We start from the raw sequence: 24,774 nt of genomic DNA, 5'->3' as shown, positions 1-24,774 counted from the left end.
CTCTTACATAGTTGTCATGGCTTGTGTCTAGATGTCCCCCCACCCCCAAATCTCATGCAGTCATACATGGGAGCTTTTTCAGAGGTGGCTGAATCTAGAGTGTGAGATTGATTCATGGTATGATGCTAGGCTCAAGGACAATAGGATTAAGTGTGTGAGTGCTACCTGCCCTAAGTATTCTGGATAACATACAAGGGGCAGGAAAATGCTGTTAAGGGCCCTTATTGCTTTTGCTACCCTCTTCCCACTATGAACTGTTATCCTTTGCTAAGCCACCCTGCCTTAGAGACAGCTGATTATGGACTGGCAGCTAAAATGTTAGCTAAATAAATCTTTCCTCCTTTAACTTTGAGTGTCAGGTATTTTGTCTCAGTAATGAGAGAAAAATAACTAAGGGAATAGTCTGCACAATAATCAAAACCAGGAAATTAACATTGATGCAATATTACTATCTAACCTACATACCTTATTTACTTTTAGGAAGCTGTCCTAACTATAGTGTTTTTTAAAAATTTTTATTGAGTTTATTGGTACACTTAGGTATACCCTATCACCACATTCATCATTGAGAATTTGTATCTGTACATGATGTTTCTTGATTCTTGTTTTTTCCCATTCCCCTGCCCTCCCTTCAATCCCTCCATGCCCACATATAGATAAGTTTTGTTTCCAATTTTTTCTTCTTACTTTTAATTTTTTTCTTTCCCTCCTTTCCTTTCCCCTGCCCCTGCCCCTAGTTCCCATTTCCCTTTAAACATTTTCTCTTTTTTTGGTACCAGAGATAGAACTTAGGACCTTATGCTTGTGAGGCAGGTGGCGGCATCACTGAGCTAAATCCCTGCCCCTAAACATTTTATTCCTATTTCACAATATCTATTACACATTTTGGTCTTCGTTTACACCTTCAGTTTCTCACACCAGAGAAATGATTCAGTATTTACATATGTGTGTCTTATTTATTTCACTTATGAGTATGGCCTCAAGGATTCATCCATTTAGCTATAAATGTCTCAAGTTTATCTTTCTTCCCCCCCCCATTAACTTTATTGGTACATTTTAGGTATACAATACAGTTACATTCATCATTGGGATCTTGTACCATTACATGAGTCTTTAAGTTCTTATTTTTTTCCCCTTCCCTTGCCCTCCCTTCACCCCCTCTACCCTTCCCTATTTGCAAAGACCTTGTTTCCATTTTTTTCCTCTTCTCATATTTTTTTCTTTCCCTTTTTTCCCTTCCCCTACCCCTCCCAATTCCCCTGCTCCTTTAGACCTTTTCTTCCTGTTACACAATATCAGTTATACATTTTTTAAATTACAATATTAAGATCTAGGAGACATTACCACAGATTTTACAGAATTTAAAAGGATATAGAAAGCATATTACAAAAATCTTTTTTGAAATAAATTTGACAACTTCTAAGAAGTACCTTGGAAGACAAATTAATGAAACTAACTCTGGAGGAAATATAAAATTTGAATAGCACGTATTAAAGAAAGTATATTTCTAGCTTGAAAACCTACCTATATGACAACAGTAGGCTCATAAACATTTTAACTGATAAATTATATCAAACATTTAAAGCAGAAAAAAGAAAGAACACTTCTCCCCTCATTTTAGGAAATCAACATTGTGCTAATCCTAAAACTGGATAAAGATAATAGAAGAAAAATGTATGAACATAGATAGAAATTTGTTTAACAAAACAAACTCTTAGAAGTCAGATCTGGCAGTATGTAGAAAGTGGTTTTTGTGGGACCAAAATGACTCCATTTTGGAGCCGTCTCCTTTGTTCTCTCAAATTTGTGCTTAAACTAGGAATTCACCACTTGAAATTCCTGAGTTTATTACCCAACCACCTGTGTACCCGGGGAGAGAGCGTTCCAGGCACACTATCTGTAGGATAAGCAGTTAATGAGCTGACTGTCCACACAAGATAGATGCGGCCATTAGTGGGTCTGCTAACGATCAGTATGTAACAACCGGCCGTTAATCTTTGCCCCTTTTCTCCCTCACAAAAACCAATACGTAATCCCCTTCGACCCCCAAAGCCTAGCCAACCAAAACCCTACACTTCATATGTATTGAGTATTAACCAATCACCTGGCTGCTAATAACCAAAGCTTGTTGTATTCTCAATAAAAACCCTGCTAGTTAGGGACTCAGGGCTCTCAATCTCGATCCGCTGTGTCGGTGACAGTTGAGAGTCCCTGCTTAAGCTTGAATAAACGACCCTTGTGTGCTTACATCGGAAACGGCCTCCTGGTGGTCTCTGGGACTTCACAATCTGGGCACAACATTTGGGGGCTCGTCCGGGATCCCAAGACCTTCAGGACTCCCGTACCGGAGGGTCAATGCCGGCTGGTGAGTGTTTTTTGTGTTTGTAAAGTCTGGGCCTATTTTCTGGGAAGGTCGGCAGACGGTCTAGGCGGACGCGCTGCAAGGGCCGCCGACCCGGGATCCTGGAAGACGTTCCGGATTCCGCTGGTGGGGACGGAGTGCCCCAAGAGTACGAGTCAGTGAGACTCCTGGAGGGATGGTGCGGGTCGCTCCCGCGGCACGGCAGGAGGCCGTCGTCCCATTTGCATTGCCTCCGATCAGGCGGAGGGCGGTTTTGTCTCGTGTGTTTTTTTCTGTTGTGTTTGTCTGTGTGTTGTACTGACTTGGACTGAGACGATGGGACAGACTGTGACTACCCCTCTTTCCCTCATGAAAGATCATTTCAAGGAAGTTAGGGAGAGCGCTCGTAACCTAAGTTTAAAAATTAAAAAGGCTAGGTTCATCACCCTCTGTAGCTCGGAGTGGCCCACCCTTGGGGTAGGATGGCCCCCCGAGGGAACTTTTGATTTGCAAATTATACGCAGAGTTCGTAAAGCCATCCTTCATCCCGACCAGGTACCCTACATTGCCATTTGGAAATTTCTGATCTCTAACCCACCCCCATGGGTTAAGCCTTTTTTGCCTTCACAGCAACAGCAGCCAGAGTTAATCCTGACAGCCAGTAAGAAGACTCCTAGAGGGCGCGATGACGAGGAGCAGACCGAAACCAAGCTGACCGCGCCACTCTACCCTGTCCTCCAGGGAGGGACCGAAGAAGATCTTATTTTCCCTCCCCCTTACTCTCTCCCCTCTCTTCCGCAACAGCAGGCTGAAAGAAATGACCCAGTCCCAGCCGGGGCTAGGGAGAAAGAGCCCGCCCCGGGTGCTGGCAACTGTAATGGTCCCGCCCAAAATACTCGTCACCGGCGCGCCGCCTCGCCGGCAGGACCAGCAGACTCTACTGTTTGTCCGCTGCGAGCGATAGGGCCCCCTGATGAACATGGGAACCAGCCTCACCATTACTGGCCCTTTGCTACAAGTGATCTTTATAATTGGCGCCGACAACATGCCAATTTCTCTGATAACCCTAGAGATTTGATTAACCTGTTAGAAACTGTTTTGTTTACCCATCAGCCCACTTGGGATGACTGTCAACAGCTTCTGCAGGTCCTGTTCACCACTGAGGAACGAGAGAGGATCCAGAATGAGGCCAGGAAATTGGTTCCTGGTGACAATGGTCAACCCACCACCAATGCTGACACTATCAACACTTCTTTTCCTCTGTCCCGACCCAACTGGGACTTCAACACGGCGGAAGGTAAGGAGAGGCTTCGGGTCTATCGCCAGGCTCTATTAAAAGGTCTGAAAGCAGCAGCGAGGAAGCCTACAAATTTGGCTAAGGTAGGGGATGTACAACAAAAGTTAGATGAAAGCCCTGCTGCTTTCCTAAAAAGAATTCAGGAAGCTTTTCGTAGGTACACTCCTATGGACCCAGAAGCAATTGAGACAAAGGCAGCTATAATAATACATTTTGTCAACCAGGCGGCGCCAGACATTAAGAGAAAGTTACAGAAAGTAGATAGGTTAAGAGAAAAGAGTATTCAGGACTTAGTGACAGTGGCAGAGAAAGTGTATAACAATAGAGAAACCGCAGAGGAGAAACGAGAAAAAGCTGATGACCGCCAGACCCGGAACTTAGCTCGGATCCTTTTGGCTGCCACTGCGGGAGAACAGAAGGAACGTGAACGTAGACTAAGAAAGATTGAGGTGGAAGGAGAAAACAAAGAGAGACGCAGAGAGCGCCCCCAGTTGGGGAAAAATCAATGTGCTCATTGCAAAGAGTATGGACACTGGGCCAGAGACTGTCCCAAAAAGAAACAACAGGAGGGACGCCCCAAGGCCCCTATCCTGGCTATGGATAAATTAAATGATTAGGGGGGACGGGGTTCGGCACCCCTCCCCGAGCCCAGGGTAACCCTAAAAGTGGAGGGGAGACCTATCGAGTTCCTAGTGGATACAGGGGCTCAACATTCAGTCCTACTTAAACCATGTGGCCATGTTTCTGATAAGACCTCCTGGGTTCAAGGAGCTACAGGCATGAAAAAGTATTCATGGACAACCCAAAGAACAGTAGACTTGGGAGTGGGCCAAGTAACCCACTCATTTATGATTATACCAGACTGCCCCTACCCCTTATTGGGAAGAGACTTACTTACTAAATTAGGGGCTCAAATTCATTTCCAACCCGGGGGTACAAAAGTCCTTAATCAAGAGAGAAGGCCCATTCAGGTACTAACCATAAACCTAGAAGATGAATATCTGCTACATCAGAAGAGGGCCCCTCCTGATCCTGACATGGAACAATGGCTCACCATGTTCCCACAAGCATGGGTGGAGACTGGAGGCATGGGGTTAGCTGCAAACAGAGCACCAGTGTTTATGGAAATAAAACCTGGGACAGATCCTGTACAAGTTCGCCAATATCCTATGCCCCTAGAGGCCCAGAAGGGAATAACTCCACACATCAGGAGGTTACTTGCTCAGGGGATTCTTAGGCCTTGTCAATCAGCCTGGAACACCCCCTTGTTGCCAGTGCGAAAACCTCATTCTAATGACTATCAGCCAGTGCAGGATCTCCGGGAAGTGAACAAGAGGGTTATGGACATCCACCCCACAGTGCCTAATCCATACATCCTTTTGAGTTCACTTCCCCCGAGCCATCGATGGTACACAGTCTTGGATCTCAAAGATGCTTTTTTTAGCCTTCCGCTAGCACCCAAAAGCCAACACATCTTTGCATTTGAATGGAGTGACCCAGAACAAGGCCTCAACGGACAGCTGACATGGACCCGATTACCCCAAAGATTCAAAAACTCTCCCACCATCTTCGATGAGGCCCTACATGAAGACCTGGGTGAGTTTCGCCTCCAGAACCCCCAACTAACTCTGTTACAATATGTAGATGACCTCCTCATAGCAGCTGAAACGCGGGAAGACTGCCTAAGTGGAACCAAGAGACTCTTGATAGTCATAAGAGAACTGGGGTACCGGGCGTCCGCCAAAAAGGCCCAGATCTGCAAACCCGAGGTAAGCTACTTGGGGTACATGCTTAGGGAAGGACAGAGATGGCTGTCAGATGCTAGAAAAGAGACAGTTCTTAAGATACCCACACCAGATTCTCCTCGAAAAGTCAGAGAGTTCTTGGGATCGGCGGGCTTCTGCCACCTATGGATACCGGGGTTCGCAGAGCTCGCAAGGCCCCTTTACGAGGCAACCAAAGACAATCAGGCTTTTCAATGGACAGAAAAGCTACAAAAATCTTTCGATCAAATTAAAACAGCCTTGCTGACGGCACCAGCCTTGGGCTTGCCCGATATTACTAAGCCATTCCACCTTTACATTGATGAAAACAAAGGAGTCGCTAAGGGCGTCCTGGTCCAGCATCTAGGGCCATGGCGCCGCCCAGTGGCGTACCTATCAAAAAGACTTGATCCAGTTGCATCAGGATGGCCCCCGTGTCTAAGAATGATTGCAGCAGTGGCTCTAATGGTCAAAGATGCTGACAAGTTGACATTAGGCCAAGAACTGTGCGTGACCACCCCTCACACTATTGAGGGAGTCCTAAAACAGCCTCCGGATCAATGGCTCAGTAATGCTCGCCTGACCCACTACCAGAGCTTACTCCTAAATCCAACCCAAGTTGTCTTTCAGGCCCCGGCTGCTTTGAACCCAGCCACACTGTTGCCAGACCCGAACTTGGAGGCTCCGCTTCACGACTGCACAGACATCCTAGCCCAGGTACATGGAATTCGAGCAGATCTGAGTGACCAACCATGGCCAGATACAGATGATACCTGGTACACTGATGGGAGCAGCTTTGTTCGTGATGGCCGCAGGTATGCAGGAGCAGCAGTGGTGACAGAGACTGAGGTCATTTGGGCAGAACCATTGCCCACCGGGACCTCAGCACAATGGGCGGAGCTCATAGCTCTGACCAAGGCATTGACTCTAGGATGGGGCCAAAAGTTAAATATATACACAGATAGCCGGTATGCCTTTGCCACTGCACACGTCCATGGGGCCATCTACAAAGAAAGGGGACTCCTGACAGCTGAAGAAAAGACTATTAAAAACAAAGAGGAGATCCTTGCCCTCTTAACAGCCCTCTGGCTACCTAAAAAATTAGCCATTATCCATTGCCCAGGACACCAAAAAGGCGACACTCCAATTGCCAGAGGAAATAATTTGGCTGACCAGACAGCCCGAGAAATAGCCTTAAAGATTAATCTGACACTGGCCACTCAGCTGCCCGATCCGGGAAGTGCAGCCCTACCAAAAAAACCCCAGTACACTGAAGAAGATTTAAATTGGATAAAACAATTACCTATGCCTCAGTGCCTCAACGGGTGGTAGAAATCTTCTGATTATAAAGTCATCTTGCCTAAAGCGCTGGGAGAACAAGTTCTCTCCAAGATGCACCGGACCACCCACATGGGCACTCAAAAAATGCAAGATCTCCTGAGACATGCTGAAATTAAGATCCGTGATGCTAATTCTAAAATTGAACATATTGTTGCTACCTGCAAAGCCTGTCAATTGACAAATGCCACCCACAATAGGGCCAACCCAGGAAATAGGCTGAGGAAAAGCCGACCTGGAGCCTATTGGGAATTGGACTTCACCGAGGTAAAACCTGAAAGGTATGGTTATAAATACTTGTTAGTTTTTGTAGACACTTTTTCAGGATGGACAGAAGCGTTTCCTACCAAACATGAAACAGCGCGAAGTGTGACTAAGAAACTGCTAGAAGACATCCTGCCAAGGTATGGTTTTCCAGTAATGCTAGGATCAGATAATGGACCCGCCTTTATTTCCAAGGTGAGTCAAACCCTAGCACAGATATTGGGGACGGATTGAAAATTACATTGTGCATACAGACCCCAAAGTTCAGGACAGGTAGAGAGGATAAATAGAACATTAAAAGAGACCTTAACTAAATTAACCTTAGAGACTGGCGGTGACTGGGTGACTCTCCTTCCCTTCGCCCTCTATAGGGTACACAATTCACCCTATAAGATGGGATTAACTCCCTTTGAAATCATGTTTGGAATTCCCCCTCCCATTATTCCCAACCTTCAATCAAATGTGCTTGTTAAATTTGATGACCAAAAGTTGTTACTTTCTTTAAAAAGCCTCCAAAGTGTGCATGAGGATATCTGGCCTAAATTAGAAGCCTTATATCAAACTGGACCGCCTCCCGAGCCCCATCGCTATCGACCAGGAGACTGAGTCTTCGTCCGGAGACACCGACAAAAGGACCTTGAGCCCCGTTGAAAAGGACCCTACGTCACAGTCCTGACCACGCCCACCGCTCTCAAGGTCGACGGGATTGCCTCGTGGGTGCACTACACCCACGTTCGCCTTGCAGATCCTCACGCTGTCCTAGAGGACTTCGTTCCATCATGGCAGGTGTCCAAAGACCAAGACAATCCCCTCAAACTCAAGCTGCGTCGTCGACAGTCATGATTGTGGTAACTGTACTTTTGACACCGATTTTAGGAGGACAGAACCCACATGCTCCCCTAAATTTAACCTGGATGATCATCAATACCACCACAGGTGACATTATTAACAGCTCGTCCAAAGTGAGCCCACCATTAACCTGGTGGCCTGCTCTAGAGTTTGATCTCTGTCGGCTAGCCACTGGTAGCTGGGATATCGGACACTGGAGCCTAGAGTCACGGGGAAGGCCTGAATGTGGGGAAACAAAAAAGGGGTGTACCCTCCCCCCAGTCGATTCACAAACACCGGGTTACAACCATGTAATTCGCAGGGCAATATTACGAGACACCCCCTTCTACAGGGAGGACTCTGCGTTGCCTTAGGTAAAAAATGTTGCTTCTATGTAGATCATTCAGGAGTGGTCAAAGAGTCCATGGCTAAAGTTAGGGAGGGCATCGCCAAACGTAAGCGAGAAAGAGAACTATCTCAAAACTGGTTCGAATCTTGGTTTAATTCTTCCCCTTGGCTAACTACCCTAATCTCTACCCTGCTAGGCCCCTTGCTTATCGTGTTACTACTGTTGACCTTTAGACCTTGTATACTCAATAGACTAGTTTCGTTCATCAAAAAACGAATTAACGCTGTTCAGTTAATGGTGCTCAGGTCCCAATACCAGCCAATTCCTACCGACTTGATAAAATTAACCCCCAGAGGCCCATGATTGGCCCTCTATAGCATCATGAGAAGGGGGGAATGTGGGACCAAAATGACTCCATTTTGGAGCCGTCTCCTTTGTTCTCTCAAATTTGTGCTTAAACTAGGAATTCACCACTTGAAATTCCTGAGTTTATTACCCAACCACCTGTGTACCCGGGGAGAGAGCGTTCCAGGCACACTATCTGTAGGATAAGCAGTTAATGAGCTGACTGTCCACACAAGATAGATGCGGCCATTAGTGGGTCTGCTAACGATCAGTATGTAACAACCGGCCGTTAATCTTTGCCCCTTTTCTCCCTCACAAAAACCAATACGTAATCCCCTTCGACCCCCAAAGCCTAGCCAACCAAAACCCTACACTTCATATGTATTGAGTATTAACCAATCACCTGGCTGCTAATAACCAAAGCTTGTTGTATTCTCAATAAAAACCCTGCTAGTTAGGGACTCAGGGCTCTCAATCTCGATCCGCTGTGTCGGTGACAGTTGAGAGTCCCTGCTTAAGCTTGAATAAACGACCCTTGTGTGCTTACATCGGAAATGGCCTCCTGGTGGTCTCTGGGACTTCACAATCTGGGCACAACAGTTTTGTTATAGGGATGGCAGTGTTGGTTCAGCATTGGAAGATCCACCCCCAAAAGTCATCATTTAAGCAGAGGAAAGGAAAAAGCCATATGATCCTGTCACTAGTTGAAGAAAAAGTACTGGACTAAATTCTACAACTGTTCATGGTAAAATCTATCAGGAGACTAGAAGTGGAACAGAAACTTCTCAACAGATTAAAGACATGTACTCCATACTTCCAGTGAGAACGCCTTATATAAATGGAGAAGATACAATGCTTTCTCCTTAAGGTAGGGAACAAGGGCAGATATGTTTACTCTTTATCTGTCCATTCAACTTTGAAACCTAGTCCCCACCAAAATAGTCTGGCAATAAAATGATACAACTAGGATAGGATTGGCATGGCAGAAGCAAAATCTTTATATGTAGATGTAATGATCAGCTACAGAGAAAATACTAAGAAATCTCTAGGAGCCCCTACAACTTGTACTTGAATTTAGCAGGATTAGAAAACACAAGGTATATATAAAAATTCAGGTCTGTGTATACTTGCTATAAATGAAGAACTAGATATTGAAATTTTAAAGTGATGTAGGAGTACAAAGGACCTAGAAAAGTTAAAAATAAAAACAAAAACAGTGTTGGAAGATGTTTAGTGCCTAATTTTAAGACTTCTTCTAAAGCTACAGTAATCAAGGCAGTGTTGGTGTAAGGAAAGACATATAGATCATTGGAATAAAACAGAGAATCTAGAAATAGAACCACACATATATGGTCCACTGAGTTTTGAAAGATTATTTATCATTAGCATTTTATAGAATATAAACTCAATTCAAGAGCCGAGGAAGAGATAGTGTATTCAGCAAACAGCACTAGAACACCTGGTATCCGTATATAAAAAATTAACCTCAACCCTTTTGTTTCATACATGAAAATAACTTGAAGGGATCTATGAACCTAAATAAGAAAGCCTAAAAGTATAAAGCTTTAAGAATAAATTATAAGGGAAAATATTTATGAATGCAGGGTAGGCAAGTACTACCTAGGATACAAAAACCATGATGTATCAAAGAAAAAAATTGATGAGATTCCATCAAAATTTAGAACTTTAAATGACATCATTAAAATGAAAAGTATTCCTTAAACAGATCATATTTACAATGCATATAACCTATGACCAGAATATATAAATAATTCTTAGAGCTCATTAATAGACAGCCCAATTAAAATGTAGACATAAGATGATAAATAGCCAGTATAACACAAGGAATGGCGTGCAATTCTAGAATCAGAAAAATACTAATCAGTACAATAATAAGATTGAATTATACCCTCATAAAGGAGATGAAGTCAAAAGTTTGAAAAGCCTTGTCACGACTTTTTCTTTTTGTTGGATTCTCCCCCTTTGCATTTAATTTGTCACAACCAATGGATTCATTCTGCTGGGTTTCCTGGGGTTGTGATCCTCATTGTCTTTTCCTAGGGTATTGTCTAAAATTTTTTGGAGTGCTAGTTTGCTATTCATGAACTTCTTGAGGTGCTCTTTATCATGAAAGCATCTTATTTCTCCATCAGTTTTGAAAGATAGTTTTGCAGGGTACATCAATCTGAGTTGGAGGCTGTTTTCCTTTAGGGCTTGAAATCCATCACTCCAAGCTCTTCTTGCCTTGAGGGTTTTCATTGAGAAGTCTGCTGTGATTCTGATGGGCTTTCCTTTGTATGTGATTCGTTTCTTTTCTCTCACTGCTTGTAGAATTTTCTTCTTCTGTTGGATTTCTGGAATCTTAACTATTATCTGCCTATGTGTAGATTTTTTTTGATTAAGGTTAGCTGGAGTCCTATATGCCTCACTTATCTGTATGTCAAGTTCTTTTCCTCTGCTTGGGAAGTTTTCTGCCATCACTTCTGTGAAGAGTTTTTTTATGTCACCTGCACTCTCTCCTGTTTCTTCATTGACTCCAATCAGTCTTATGTTATTCTTCTTTGCATTGTCTAGCAGCTGCTGGATTGATTTCTCATGTTCCCTTACAATTTTAAAGCACTTTTTCTTTTCCTCCTCACTAATTGCAATCTTATCTTCTATATGTGAAATTCTATCCTCACATTGGTTCATTCTGCTCTGCAGACTTTCAATGGAGTTTTTAATCTCTTGGAAATCTGTTTGTATGTTTTATATATTCCATTTGTTTCCTATGTTGGGATTCCATCATGTTCCTCAGCTCTATTTTTTTATCTGTGTCCTCTCTAGATTTATTAAACATGTCTTGCACCATGAGCAAAATCTTTGCTGTTATCTGAGTAATTATTTCTGATTTCATTTTTCCCAGATCCTCTTTTGTTGCCAGTTCAGAAAGTCCAGGTGGTTGAGTATCAGAGAGTTCCATCTCGTTTCCCTTTGGGGTTGCTGTAGGTGATCTGGAAGTCTGTTTTTGAGGCTTGTTTATGTGTCTTCTCATTTCCACGGGGCAGGATGGGGGGTGCTTCTGGCATCCACTCGGCTCATCTTCTGTGCCCTAGGAGCTTGGGATGGCAGCAGGGGAGCTTCCTTCCGGGTGCTGGGACCAGCTGAGCTTCACTGTCCTAGGAGCTTGGGATGGAGTTGGGAAGCTTCCTTCCGGGTGCTGGGACCAGCTCACCTTCTTGGCCCTCGGAGCCTGGGACGGCAGTGGGGGAGCTTCCTTCTGGGTGCTGGGACCGGCTGAGCTTCAAGTTCATAGAGGTTTCAATCCGTAATTGGCTGGCTCCCAGGCAGTGTGGCATGGAAGACAGGCATCACAGAGGAAAAACAGTTCTGGATGGGCAGACTGTAGCAAAGCAAGCAAGGGAACCAACAAGTCAAGTTTATCTTTCTTTATGGCTGAATAGTACTCCATTTTATAAAACACACACACACACACACACACACAAATCTTCTTTATCCACTCACCAGTTGATGAGCTTTTGGTCTGTTTCCAAGATTTGGCTATTACAAACTGCTGCTATAAACATGGATTTGCATATATTGCTGTGGTATGCTGTTCATTATTTGGGGAACATACCCAGCAGGGGAATACCAAGGTTAGCTGAGAACTCTAATTCTAGTTTTTGAGGAATCTACACACTGATTTCCACAGTGGTTATACCAGCCTACACGCCCACCAACAGTGGAGAAGGGCTCCTTCCTCCCTGCAGCCCCACCAGCATTTGTTATTGGTTGATTTCTTGATAGCAGCCATTCTTTCTGGGGTGAGGTGGAATCTCAGCGTTGTTTTCATTTGTGTCTCTCAAATGACCAGTGATCTTGAACATTTTTTCATATGTTTATTTGCTGCTTCTACTTTTTCAGCTGAGAAATGTCTATTCATTTCAGATGCCCATTTCTGATTTAGGTCCTCATCTTTGATGAAGGAGCCAAACACCTTCACTGGAGGAAAAATAGCCTCTTTAATAAATGGTGCTGGAAAAATTGGATTTCAACCTGCCAAAAATTAAAACTTTCACCATGCACTAAACTAAACTCAAAGTGGATCAAAGATCTAAATATTAAAACAGGCTAAGGGATGCCTTAGATTGGGCACAGAACAAGAGGGATACACAGGATGCCTTCTTTTCTTTGTTTCTTTTCAAAATGAAAAAAAAAAAAAACCTGTCATAGGTAGATATCTACAGCACAGCAGGTTGGAGCCTTGGCAGGCCTTCTTCCCTCACTGTTTGAAATTCATACTTAGCTCCAAAGAGTGTTACCTAGTCTCTTTCTACAACCAAATCTGGCCTGAGTGTACACCCTTGGAGATAGTTAAAATTACCTTTAACAGTCTGTCCCTTTAGGGGAAACAATTACATGTGGCTGTCAAACAATTGTGATTATAAAAGCAACCATGAGAAACCTGTGTAGCTGGGTATTATAGTCAGATAAACTGTCAGATTAGGGCCCATTTTAAAACCCTTTTTGCTTTCACAGGTATAAAAGGTTTTTATTCCTTTTGCTTCTTATTATAAGGGATCTCTGTTAATTGACCTACAAAAGTTCTGACTAGTCTTTTTTATAGTTATAAGCCTAAAAATTATAAAAGGGCTATTATAATTCACCAGATAAACCTTGTAAACAGCCCATAGCTGCTAAACTACAACTTCTATGTTGGATTCTGAAGTACCCTGAACCTTCTCCTTCTCTTTGTGGGAGGCTATTATTAGTTCTTCCCAGAGGAAATACTTGTTGGCTATATTCATCGCAATCCTGCTGACCTTATTAATTTGGCCCATGTATTCTTAACTGTTTCTTTGGCTTTGTCTCCTCCAGACTCCAAGCTGTAAGCCTACCCAAGATGACAGTGCCTGGCACTTATCAAGGTCTTTTAGATAGACCCTCAGTAGAGTAACTCTGACTGCTGATCACAGCTACAACCCTCTTCAGCCAGAAGTAGCCAGAACAGTCTTCACCCTTTGGTCCCTCACAGCAGTTAGGGGGGAATATTGCAGATAGATAAGTTAATTAGATATCTTGTAGGCAGTTGGACAGAGCCAGCCCAGGAGGAGCCAACATGGAGGACAATCAAGACACATTCATTGAAGCCCAGAATTATAAAAGGAGATGAAACTATCACACCCATGTAGGATGAACAGCAGTGATTGATATTCCAAATAGGTATAAATCAGCTGGGTGGGGGACAACGATCTTCCAAGAAAGATCCCTGACACCCCCCCACCCCCCCCACCCCCACCCCACCCCCCCGTCCACCAAAAATCCTTGCTCATTCTTTGTACCCTTGCTACCTGACTTGTTTCCCCATTGGATCCCCATTTAATCAATATTACCTAAGCAACTATACTTGTAATAATCTTATTGGCTGTTCATAGTTTTGTCCACTGTTGGGAGCAATGCTACATAATTCTAGGTAAAAATCATTTGAGTAGGCCTAGTTCTCCTGCCTACAGGCCAGCTACGACATTCCAGACATAATTCCATTTTGGCCTCTGGTCACAACTGAGACCTCAGTGATCCCCGGATGCTGTAATGCTCCAGGACAAGACCACACTTGGGAGATGCCAGGGAGGAACCAAATCTTCATCTGCATAGTTCCCCATTGTTCTTAGATTTCCACTACCCCCCAGTCTTTTGTTACACCTTGTTTATCCCAATGTAAAGTACTGAACTCTGCATTTTCACTTGTTACATCTGTTTCTCCATGTACTGAATAAAAAGTGCTGCAAGCTAGGGGGTTTTTGTCTTTGCTGTCCAGAGCAGCACTGATCAGACCCAAAGCTCAGCTTCTTCTCATTTGTCCACCTTTCCTGTAATTTGCAGTGTGCTGCCATGGCTCGCAGGAGACTAGGATTTACTGCAGAGGTTCTGGTAACGTCCCCTTCCCCTGTTCCCTGCAGTCCACCTTGTGATTTCTCATTGGATCAATATTACTTAAGTGACTGTACTTCTAACCTTGCTAATAGACTACAGTTTGTCCCACCTTGAATCCTTGAACCCTTCAAAGTTTCTCTTCTGTATAATTTTAGCCCACACTTTATTCCAGGCAGATCTCAGTGTCCTTAGAGAGACATTGGCCTGAATTTCTCAATTAACCCCACATGGGAAAGGATGTTATAATGTTCCTTCCAGAACTCTTTAAGGGTTAATTCTGTATCTGAGACCATCTGGAAGCACAAGTGGTTGGCTTTCAGGTTGTAACTCAAGACTTTGGTCTAACTTTAAAACTAACTTATGGCCATAAAAGTTATTCATATGTCAGGCTGGTCATAACTCAAGGGTCCACTATTCACTGGAAGCTTTTAAGAAATGTCATTCTATCATCTCTGACTTCAACAGTTTCAGCTGAAGAGTCAGCCATTTGTCTTGATAATTAGAAGTGATGTCTCCTGCTCCCCATTTAGTCTGTCTCTCTCTAGCTGTATTTAATGTTACTATCTCTGTTTATAGTTTTTGGAAGATTGATTATATGTACATTTTTGGTTTTGTTAGTATTTATCTTCTTTGGGATGTGCTGAATGTTTTGATCCCTGAAGTCTAATACCTTTGAATATTTCTCATCCATTTGCTCTTCTATTATCACTTGTGTCCTAAATTTTCCTCTCTTTTCTACTTCTGGAACTTTCACACAATGCTAGACTTAAAAAAAAAAAAAAGTTCCAAACCATGTTCTGTATTTCTCTCCTTCTCCATCTCTTCCTCCTCCCCCTCCTTCTTCTTCTTCAAAAAAAATCTGCTTTTTTAATTGCTCTGCTTCAATTTCAACTTAAATATTATCTCTTGTTCTTAAGTTCATTAATTTTATCTTTTGTTTAGTCTACTGTTGGAACTATTACAACATTTAAATTTCAACTTATTTTTTGTTTGTATTTTTTACTTATAATTTATCTACCTAATACTTTTGATGGATTTCAGTTCTCTGATGAAATGTTTCATGTTTTGTTGATTGGTTCTTTTTACCTCTGTGATATTTAGCATAAATCATTGTTATTTTAAATTCTTATTATGTTAACATGAATATTTGGATCATTTGTGGAACTTCTTTTACATATTCTTTTTCTTCTCCTTCTCCCTCTTACAGGTCACAGTTTCTTATCTGTTTAAATTTTTTGTTTTGCTCTGGTTTTTGCTTTGAGATAGTCTCACTGTAAAGTTCAGGCTGACCTGACCTTGCTATGTAGTTCAAGCTAGCCTTGAATTTGTAAACATTCTGCCTCACCCTTCCAAAAGCCAGGATCATAAGTGTATATCACCACATCCAGGTACATTTTTAGTAATTTTAACTCCAAGAAGAATAATGTTTGTAAATGGACCATACAGTTACCAGATGGTAAATTCTAACTGCATTTGTTCTTATTTTTCTCTGTTAAGTACATAAAGTATAGTTAATAACCTCAATTTTGTCAGAATTTTAGCTAGATATTGCCGTTTGAAGTTTTAGAATGACTCCATTTAATTTTGGGTTGTTCTTATAATCAAGAATTAGACCTCCCAGACTCTTGATAGTCTAGAGAGGATATATGTCAACACTAAAAGATTTCAGGAACTTCTATTCTTGCCCTATTCCACTTCAGAATCTGAAAAATGAGAGAACTGTGTTCATGATAGTCGCTTTTCTTTTGTAGGACTTTGGCTCTTGAGTACCGTAAAACTGTGAAAGATTTCTTTCTGCTTTTCCTATCAGCTTTCTGCATTCAGTTCTCTATAGAAGCAGACATGTGGTGGGGAAAATTGACCTGTGTTTGAGGCCTCTCTTTTTTTCCAGCCCAGCTTGTAAGTGCCCTTTTGATTACAAATCCTCTCCTCATTTAATTTTTTTTCCTGGTAACTGGTTGCTGACTGGGTCAATCTTGATACTTAGCCCTTTTCTTGTTTTGGAAAATGATCCCAAGAAAGAAAATGCCTGGTTAGTATCAACTCATATCGAAGGAAGAGGTATTCTTTTCTCTAGAACTTTGATGTATCCACTTCTTATTGCTTACACATTTCTCTGATATCTTACATTTCTAATTTTTACAATTTTTCCATTATATTTAGGTGGGAGACATATAGTTTCCAATACTCTAATGAAAACTGGGGTGCTAGTTTGCTGCTAACTTACATGCTTCTATTGCTTTTTATTTAAATGAAATAAAATTAATTGATAACATCATTTTAGAAAATTGAGATGCCTAAATGTCCACTATCTCAATGAAACTTTATTTGAATATTTCTAAAATTAAAGGGAGTGTTTTATAAGTGATTTTAACCAATGTAAATGTAAATCAAAGCTCTGACATTTTAAAAGATTTTTCAGAATTATAGGAATATGAAGGGAGAAACAAGACATGAATATTTTGCCTTGCTTATATTCATATTGTAATTATCTTGTTATACATTTACAATTCATCAGGACACAGATAACTTCTGTGTCCTGCTGAAAGGATGTATAACCTAAATTTAATCATGAGAAATTGACATGCGAGTTGAGGGACATTGTAAAATAACTAAACAGTGCTCTTCAAAATGTTAAGAACACAGAAAACAATGAAAGATTAACAATTCTAGATTAAAGGAGACTTAAAGAGACAAAGCTACTAAATGCAATATGTGATCTTGGTTTAGATCCCCAATCAGAAAAAAAATGACATGGGACAATTGGCAAAATTTGCACAATGTCTGTTGAATACATAAAAGAATTATACTGATGTTAATTTTATGACTTTGATAATTGCACCATAGTGACAGTTTGAATTGTATACTCCCAAAATTTTGTATGCACCTCAAAATGTGACCATTTAAAAGAGGTAGTTCAAGTAAAATAAGATCATATATGTGGGCCCTAATTCAACATGACTCCTCATAAATAGATGAGATAAAGACACTGACAACACAGACTGATGGATAACATGTGAGGACACAGTGAGAAGATGGTCATCTGCAAACCAAGGAGGCAGACCTCAGAAGAAGATAAATTAGCCAACATGCTGATTTTGAACTTCCCATCTCCAGAACTGTGAGGAAATAAATTTTTGTTGTTTAAGGCTCCTCATTTGTGGTATTTTGCTATGGCAATTCTAACAAAGTGATTTCCTCAAAAAAAGAAAGAAATTCTGATAATGTTCTACAACTTAGATAAGCCTTTAGGACACTATGCTAAGTGAAATAAATCAACCACAAAGGCAATGACTATTATTCCACTCATACGGTTACCTAAAATAGACAAATTCATAGAGACAATGAATAGAATGGTGGCTTCCTATGGTAGGGGGAGGAGAGAATAGGGAGTAATTTTTAATGGGAACAGAATTTCAGTTCTGCAAGATGAAAATGTTGGAGAAGGATGGTGGTTTTGGTTATACAACAATGTAAATATACTTAGTTCCACTACACTGTATACTTTAAAGTGGTTGAAATGGTAAATTTTATGCTATGCATATTTTAACACAATTAAAACTAAAGCTTTTTAAAAAGAAGGAAATTTGAATATAGAGACAATAGACACTTAGGGAGAATGTCATATTTCAAACAGAGGAAGTTATTTGGAGTCATGTAGCTGAAAGTCAATCTATAAGAAAGATCACAAGCAGCTACCAGAAGCTAGGTAAGGCAAAGAAGAATTCTCTTCTGGAGCCCTGAGGAGGAGCTTGGCCCTGCTGACACCTTGATTTCAGATGTCTAGTCTTCAGAACTGTGAGGGAATAAATTTTTGTGGTTTTAAGGCAAAATATAAATTAAAAGGAATGAAAAAGAAAATCATATGCCTTAGAGGTCCTGACTGAAGTTTCTGTGATACACTATACCCAAGCAATGTATTTTGCTGGTTTGGAGTGGATTCAGGAGAGCAAACAATCATTATTTTAAGTGGATTCGGTGCTTGAAATGTGCGGGTCTGAAGTCCCTATAAATGTACCTGCTCAAACAACAGCCAACTCTCATTCTTGGTGGAATATGCCCATCTTTTAAAATGGCTGCCCCAGTGGAACATTATCAGGAGTAAAGAGTAAAGCAGATAAACTTTGTGCCTTGTGATCCTAGTCTCAGTTTCCCTACTCTTGCGTTTCACCAGAGAAGCAACAGTGAAAAAAATTGCAAAGGAGTTGGAGGTGTGTTTTTACTTGCTTTACATATTCATTTATTCATACTTGACAATTATTGAATTGCACATTTCAAGAGATAATTTGCTTAGTTACAAATTTTTAACAAGTGTCTTCCACATGTTAGACACTGAGACATATTTCAGTGAATACAACCCATCTACGGGGCCACAAAGAAGATGCCCCTCTGAAATCTCCTGCTGCAGTGAATGTAATTAACTGACAGCCTCAGTTGCTGTGCTCTGAGATCTTTCATAATAGTATTCATGCCCAGGTCACATCTCCCAAAGGCTGTCCCAGCCAATGATTGAACATGGTAGAAATAGAAAAGCAGGTCCTAGGAGTTGTGGGATTCTTTAATGGATGACTTTGGCTTAGAGATTCCTTGCTTTCCTGAAACAAACACACAAAAACAAAAACAAAAAACACAACAAAAACCAACAACAACAAAAAACTACACTACATTCCATGTTCTTCCTCTTTTCTTTCTTCTTTCCTTTCCTCTTTGTCTCCCTATCTCACTTTTTTCTTCCTTTCCTTCCATCTTTCTTTCACAAGGGTCAGAACTACATCATGCTTTAACTTTTCTTCCAGCTTTCTCTGGTTTCTTTTCCATGCTTTCTTACTGGTGTTTCCTCAAACAAATTTCTTATATGTCTAATCTTGTCTCAGTATGTACTTTTAAAAGGCCCTAACCGTCCCCCCAAATCCTCATAGAAGGTGGCATAAGAAGTGGTTGAGAGCTGAGGTTCTGGAGTCAACAGCCATACGTAATCACTTACTCACATGTTATTTCATCTCCATTGTCTCAATTTCAGTAGAGACTGCCCCAGTCTAATCACCTGTAAGTGTATTAACAATAAACTAATCTCATATGGTTAAGATTAAACACATTATTATATGGACAGTATTTAGAAAGGGCAAAAGGCAGAACATCTGTATGAATGTAATTTTAAAGCTTGTACTTCAGTGAAGATGAGTGAAAACAAATACATTATACTACTAAGTGGTGGTAACACTAAGTTGAAAATAAGGAAGATGAGGTGATGCAGTGATTAAAGAGCCATTTAAGATTAAAGATCCAGGAAAGGTAAGAAGGAAGAAGCTCACCACTTGAGATCTGGGGAAAGATTGGCCAAAGGAAACTGCTTGTGAAACCGCAGGCAAAAATGAGTGGGTCATTATTCAGACAGAACAAGAAATTTGAGGAAGCAAGAGGATAGAGAAAAATGAGGAAAGCAGGTGAGGAGACAAAGGGGATGGGGTGGCAGGTGGTGGAATCCATTCCTTTCTTCCTTTAATTCAATGTAGCCACACAGAGAATAACCAAGAACCTTGATAATTCTGGCTCTAGACTTTCTAGACATATAATTAGAAGTAACGAGGTTGTTAAGCCTCAAGCAAGAAATGTGCAAGAGGCAAAATCACCTTCTAAGGACCTTTCCTCTTTTGTCTTTTTATGTATCTTGATTTAAACTTTCTTCCCTTTACACATTCCTTTGCATGTGTAGATGTATTTGTGATGAACATAGGCTTTTGTAAATTAAGTTTTACCTTATAGCTATTTCACTTTTCTTGATTATATACACTTACATATATAAAATAACTAGATTCACATTAGTTATCAAACTCTGGTGGTTTGAAAGCAACTTCTCTGACTGGCAATTACTCCAAGCATTGCTGAGTTCTATTTGGCTAAACTTGATGGTGCTCCAACAGCTCTAACTGCCAGTAGGTCAGAATTGCTCATATAAGGGGTCAGAGTTCTATAAGTACTCTAACAGTCTTACAGGATAGTGCATGAAATGCTCAGTTAGAGGTGCTTTTACTTTACCTTTTGTGGTAGTCTAATATGAAGCCAGAGACTCAAGTTTTCATCTTCAAGGTTCTAGGCACTTATTTCTGCTTAATATACAGCTATTTTTGAACAGGCTCTCAGCATATGCTTCAACAGAGTCTCAGTCTCCTCATTCATAAAAAGGAGTCTAATATACCTTTTATACTTGATTTAGGATCCTAAAGGATTGAACCTTCTCCAGCAGATTCCCCTGATTTTGGAGATAGGAAACAATAAAGAGATTCTGACATGGTTTTTGGTATTTTCTTTATCTACAAGGTGACAAAACCCCACCTCTAACTAGAGTTCCAGATGGAGAATTGACAGCTACAGTAGTGAGCTAGATAGACAAACTGCCATGTTTTCATCTCAAATTAGAGCCCTGAGGATAAGCATAACTTTAGCAGCAGCACTTGCCTGGACAAAATTACAAGGGACATCAGTTTTCAGGTCACAAGCTGCAGTTTGGCTATACTGGGTCATATTCTGCCCCTGCCGCCAAGGACTGGGTTTCTTCCTCTGTTATAATTGATGAGATCCCTAGGAAAATCAGAAATTTCCCTGTATATCTGACTCTAGCTAGTGTTAGGACCTCAATAGTTGAGCCTGAAAAACATAGTAGCATTTACTGTAATCAATACCTATCTTCCTCAAAAATTATGAACTTTAACAGTAACTTTTTGTGAGGAAGATAAGGAGGGGGAAATAAAACATTACAAAGACTGACTATGCTTTCGGCTAGACAAAGGGCCGTAAGAGCAGGAAGGAAATTATATCTAATTTTGGATTATGAGGGAAGAAAAAGACAACTTCGTTACATTGTACAGCTTGTTTGACTATGAATCATAATAGCATTTTGTGGGGAGATTCTTCAGCCTAGATCAGGGGCTGTCAAGCTTGGTTACTTCTCAAAGTTATCTGCTCAATCCTATACTTACTTTGGGAGGATATGGCTTCTGGCTAAAATGGAGCAACAGGGACCATGTTTAAGCTCCCACTTAAAATAACCAACAGTGGGCAGAATATATGAATCATTGGTTTACAAGACACTGGACACAAAAGAGCAAAGGACTGATCTTTGTAATATGAAAAAGAGAAGAGGTAAACATTATGATTATTTCACCTGACTGACTGAAAACTTTCCCAGGTTCTCACATAGTGAGGAGCCCAGTGGACTACCTGAGCTGGAACAAGAAAGCTGAGAGCCTGAAAAGATTAAATTGGTAAAATTCACAAGACAGTACCAGAGACTGAGAACACACCAGAGGGGTGTGGGTGACAAGGATATGAGCAAGCTTTGAATATTTGTAGAGAAACCCTTTGAATACTTTTAGTTGATTATCAATCAATCAATGTATATAAGGCCACTTAAGACAAGGGAGAAGGGGAACTATCTGAAATTATTAGGGGTAATAGTATCCAGCAATCACACAGGGCTAAGAATAGTGCCTATTCTCAACACCCAAAATAAGAAACCTCGAGATTCAAGAATCAATGGGTAATTTAGATACGTTTTTGCTTCAGTGGAGGGGAATAATTATCCCTATACTGACAGCTGTTTCAGTCTTGCCTAAAACATCTTGAAAGCAAGCAGGAAGAATTAAACTGTTTCCAAGTAACTTAACTACATTCCAGAACTAAGCCCAAGAGTATTTATAGGAGTACAAAAATATTCAACACTCAACAAGGTAAAATTCAAAATGTTTGACATCCAAAATAAGAGAAAGAAAGAAATTACTAGGCATGAAAAGAAGGAAGAAAATACAACCCACAAATGAGGAGATAAGTCAAATAATTGAAAATGATCCAGAACCAACACAGATACAGATGCTAGAATTAGCAGACAAAGATATTGGACCAATTATTATAGCTATATTCTACATAATTTAAGTGTGACAGAGACAAAGAAGATATGAATAAGACCAAAAGCAAATTTCTAGAGATGAAAATGCCAATATCTGATGTTTTAAAAAAGTCACTAGTTGGAAATAATAGCAGATTAGGTATGAAAAAAGAAAATATTAGAAAACTATGAAGACATATAATAGAAATCATTTAAAATGAACTACAAAGAAAAGAGAATATAAAAATAAATGGACAAAAGAGCAGTTAGTCATGAGATACCCTCTAACAGCCTAATATGTTTAACTGGAGTAACCAGTGTGGGGGGGGGCGGAGGGTGTCAGAAAAAAATCTTAGAAAGCTACTGACTGTAATGTTCCCATGTTTCTTGAATGTTAAGTATTCAAAAATTTTAAAACTCTTCATAAGAAATGTGAAGAAAACCACACCAAGGCACATGATAACACTGTTAAAAACCAATGATAAATAACTAACCATAAAACTAGTCAGAGGATTTGAAGATATCTTTTGCAGAAAAATGAAGATAAAGAAGGCATTTATTTCCTTGGAAAAAATGCAAGTGAGAAAATAGTGGAGTCATAAAGTACTTAATACAACTGTCAGTCTAGAATTTTATACCCAGTGAAAATATCTTTCAAACTAAAAATGCAGACAAAATACTTCTTCACATTTAAAGAATGGAAAGACTTCTCTTATTTTGGTACCAGGGATCGAACTTGGGAGCTTGTGCTTATGAGGCAGGTGGCGGAATCACTGAGCTAAATCCCTGGCCTTGGAAAGACATTTTTGACAGCACTATAATAGATATTATTTAATATAAACAAAGAAATGTTATTTATTAACAAAGCAACAAGTGTATAGCTACATATTAAAGTGAGTCCCATGGAAGAACACTGGAAATCAAGAGGAGAAAAATGGAAGCCTTGTTAGATCTCAAAGTGCCCCAATACCTGTTACCCTAGCTCCACAGCCAGGGCAAGAGAAGTCTCCCCCTTTCAAAGGTAAAGATAAAAGAAAGACTTGCTGCAATTTCTATCAGCATTCATACTGACAATCCTGGGTATTGGAAGTTTCACAGCCCTCATAGGCTTGCATCCTATCTAGATAAGTAAACTGAAATCTGCACAGAAGTCTAGCTTTGGAAAATGAATTCACATCATATTCTTGTAAACACTTAGGGTGCTATAGCCAAGAACCATCTCATGAAGATGGTTCTTGAAGGGACTTGGGATCTGAATTTGTACAGCACTAGGAGTTAGAAACCCCTGCATATTCCCATCTCTGGGGTACCACAGATAATCCACTGAAGTACTCATGAGCCAAATTTAGCTCAGTAGAGTGACTCTGACACATACTCACTGAGGGTGCTGCACTGTGGGTAAGAGATATTGTGATAGGAAGGAGGTGTCTTCCTTCAAAAACTGGGGGATCAGGAAGCCTAGAGGCATGGCCAACAGTGTGATTTTACATTGCCCCCAAGACTGAAGGCAGTCACTCACGTGGTTTCTGCCAATCCTCCCTGTAGCATTGTACATAGGCACCTGTCACTAAACAGCGAGGAAAGAACTCCATGGTTCCACTGCTCCCCCACTCACAGTGGTAGGCTGGGACAGTCTTGAATAATGCTGTGGCTTCAGCTGCCCTTCTATCTCTGGGGGGTATACCCTAAGGTCTGGAGCAAAACTTTGGCTGATTCCCGCTACATTTTGTTATTACACATTGCTCTAGTCACTTGAGCTGAGAAAAAATTTGCCTTGATCTAGCTGCAACATACTCCTGCTTGATTTCTGATAGGTACTTCAGGTGAAAGAATCAGGACCCCCCCCCCCAGCCATTTCCCCATTTCAAGGTCTGCAGGGCTGAGAGAGGATCTGAGGTCCTATTCATAGCCAGGCACTCTCAGAGTACTAGCAGAGAAAAATACCACAACACATGTTGCCACTACACCTACAAGGGTAGCTACAGCCTGTCACCCACCATCAGGCCTGTACTACTATCAAGACAGAGGACAAGTGCTTCAAACCCCTCATCACTATTAATGTGTCCAGTGCTCAAGACCTTTACAAGTAAAAGCCAATATTAGCATGCTGGAGGAAACTTCATAGGGGCCACTATTCCTGAGATACATGTAGCAACACATGGTCCATCCTATGCAGCTGCTGTCTAAGCTTTACCTGCCCGAAATGCTAGAGTATCACCATTCTTGCATGACCCAGAAAGGCAGTAGGTCTCTCCAGTGCCATAGGCGTGAACTATGCCCAGACTCACTAATCACAGCCAAAGAAGCTATGGAGAGAATACATTATGGTGCTCCAATAGGAAATAAATGAAACATTACATAATGTACCAATATCCAAAGACATATCTTCAAGGAAAAGAGATATTCATTCCATCACATGTGAATAAAGAAACAGTTACATGAGAGAATATTCAT

General features: G+C 40.9%; 1 protein-coding gene across 1 annotated transcript; it reads left to right on the top strand.

Annotated features, from left to right (window-relative positions):
* The first annotated feature begins 1,754 nt into the window (after window positions 1–1,754).
* Window positions 1,755–8,837, top strand: LOC147823119 (uncharacterized). The gene is given in 2 exon segments (XM_087194387.1): window positions 1,755–7,198; window positions 7,513–8,837. Coding segments are annotated over 2 exon segments (4,539 nt in total). The 5' UTR covers window positions 1,755–2,677; the 3' UTR covers window positions 7,531–8,837.
* Window positions 8,838–24,774: the final 15,937 nt, after the last annotated feature.

The sequence above is a fragment of the Heterocephalus glaber genome, unplaced genomic scaffold (assembly GCF_053883595.1).
Source record: "Heterocephalus glaber isolate CG9 unplaced genomic scaffold, H.glaber_assembly_v1.0 deba00001600, whole genome shotgun sequence".
NCBI classification, from domain to species: domain Eukaryota; kingdom Metazoa; phylum Chordata; class Mammalia; order Rodentia; family Bathyergidae; genus Heterocephalus; species Heterocephalus glaber.
Note: the sequence above shows the minus strand (reverse complement) of the source record. Positions and strands in the feature narration are given on the sequence as shown.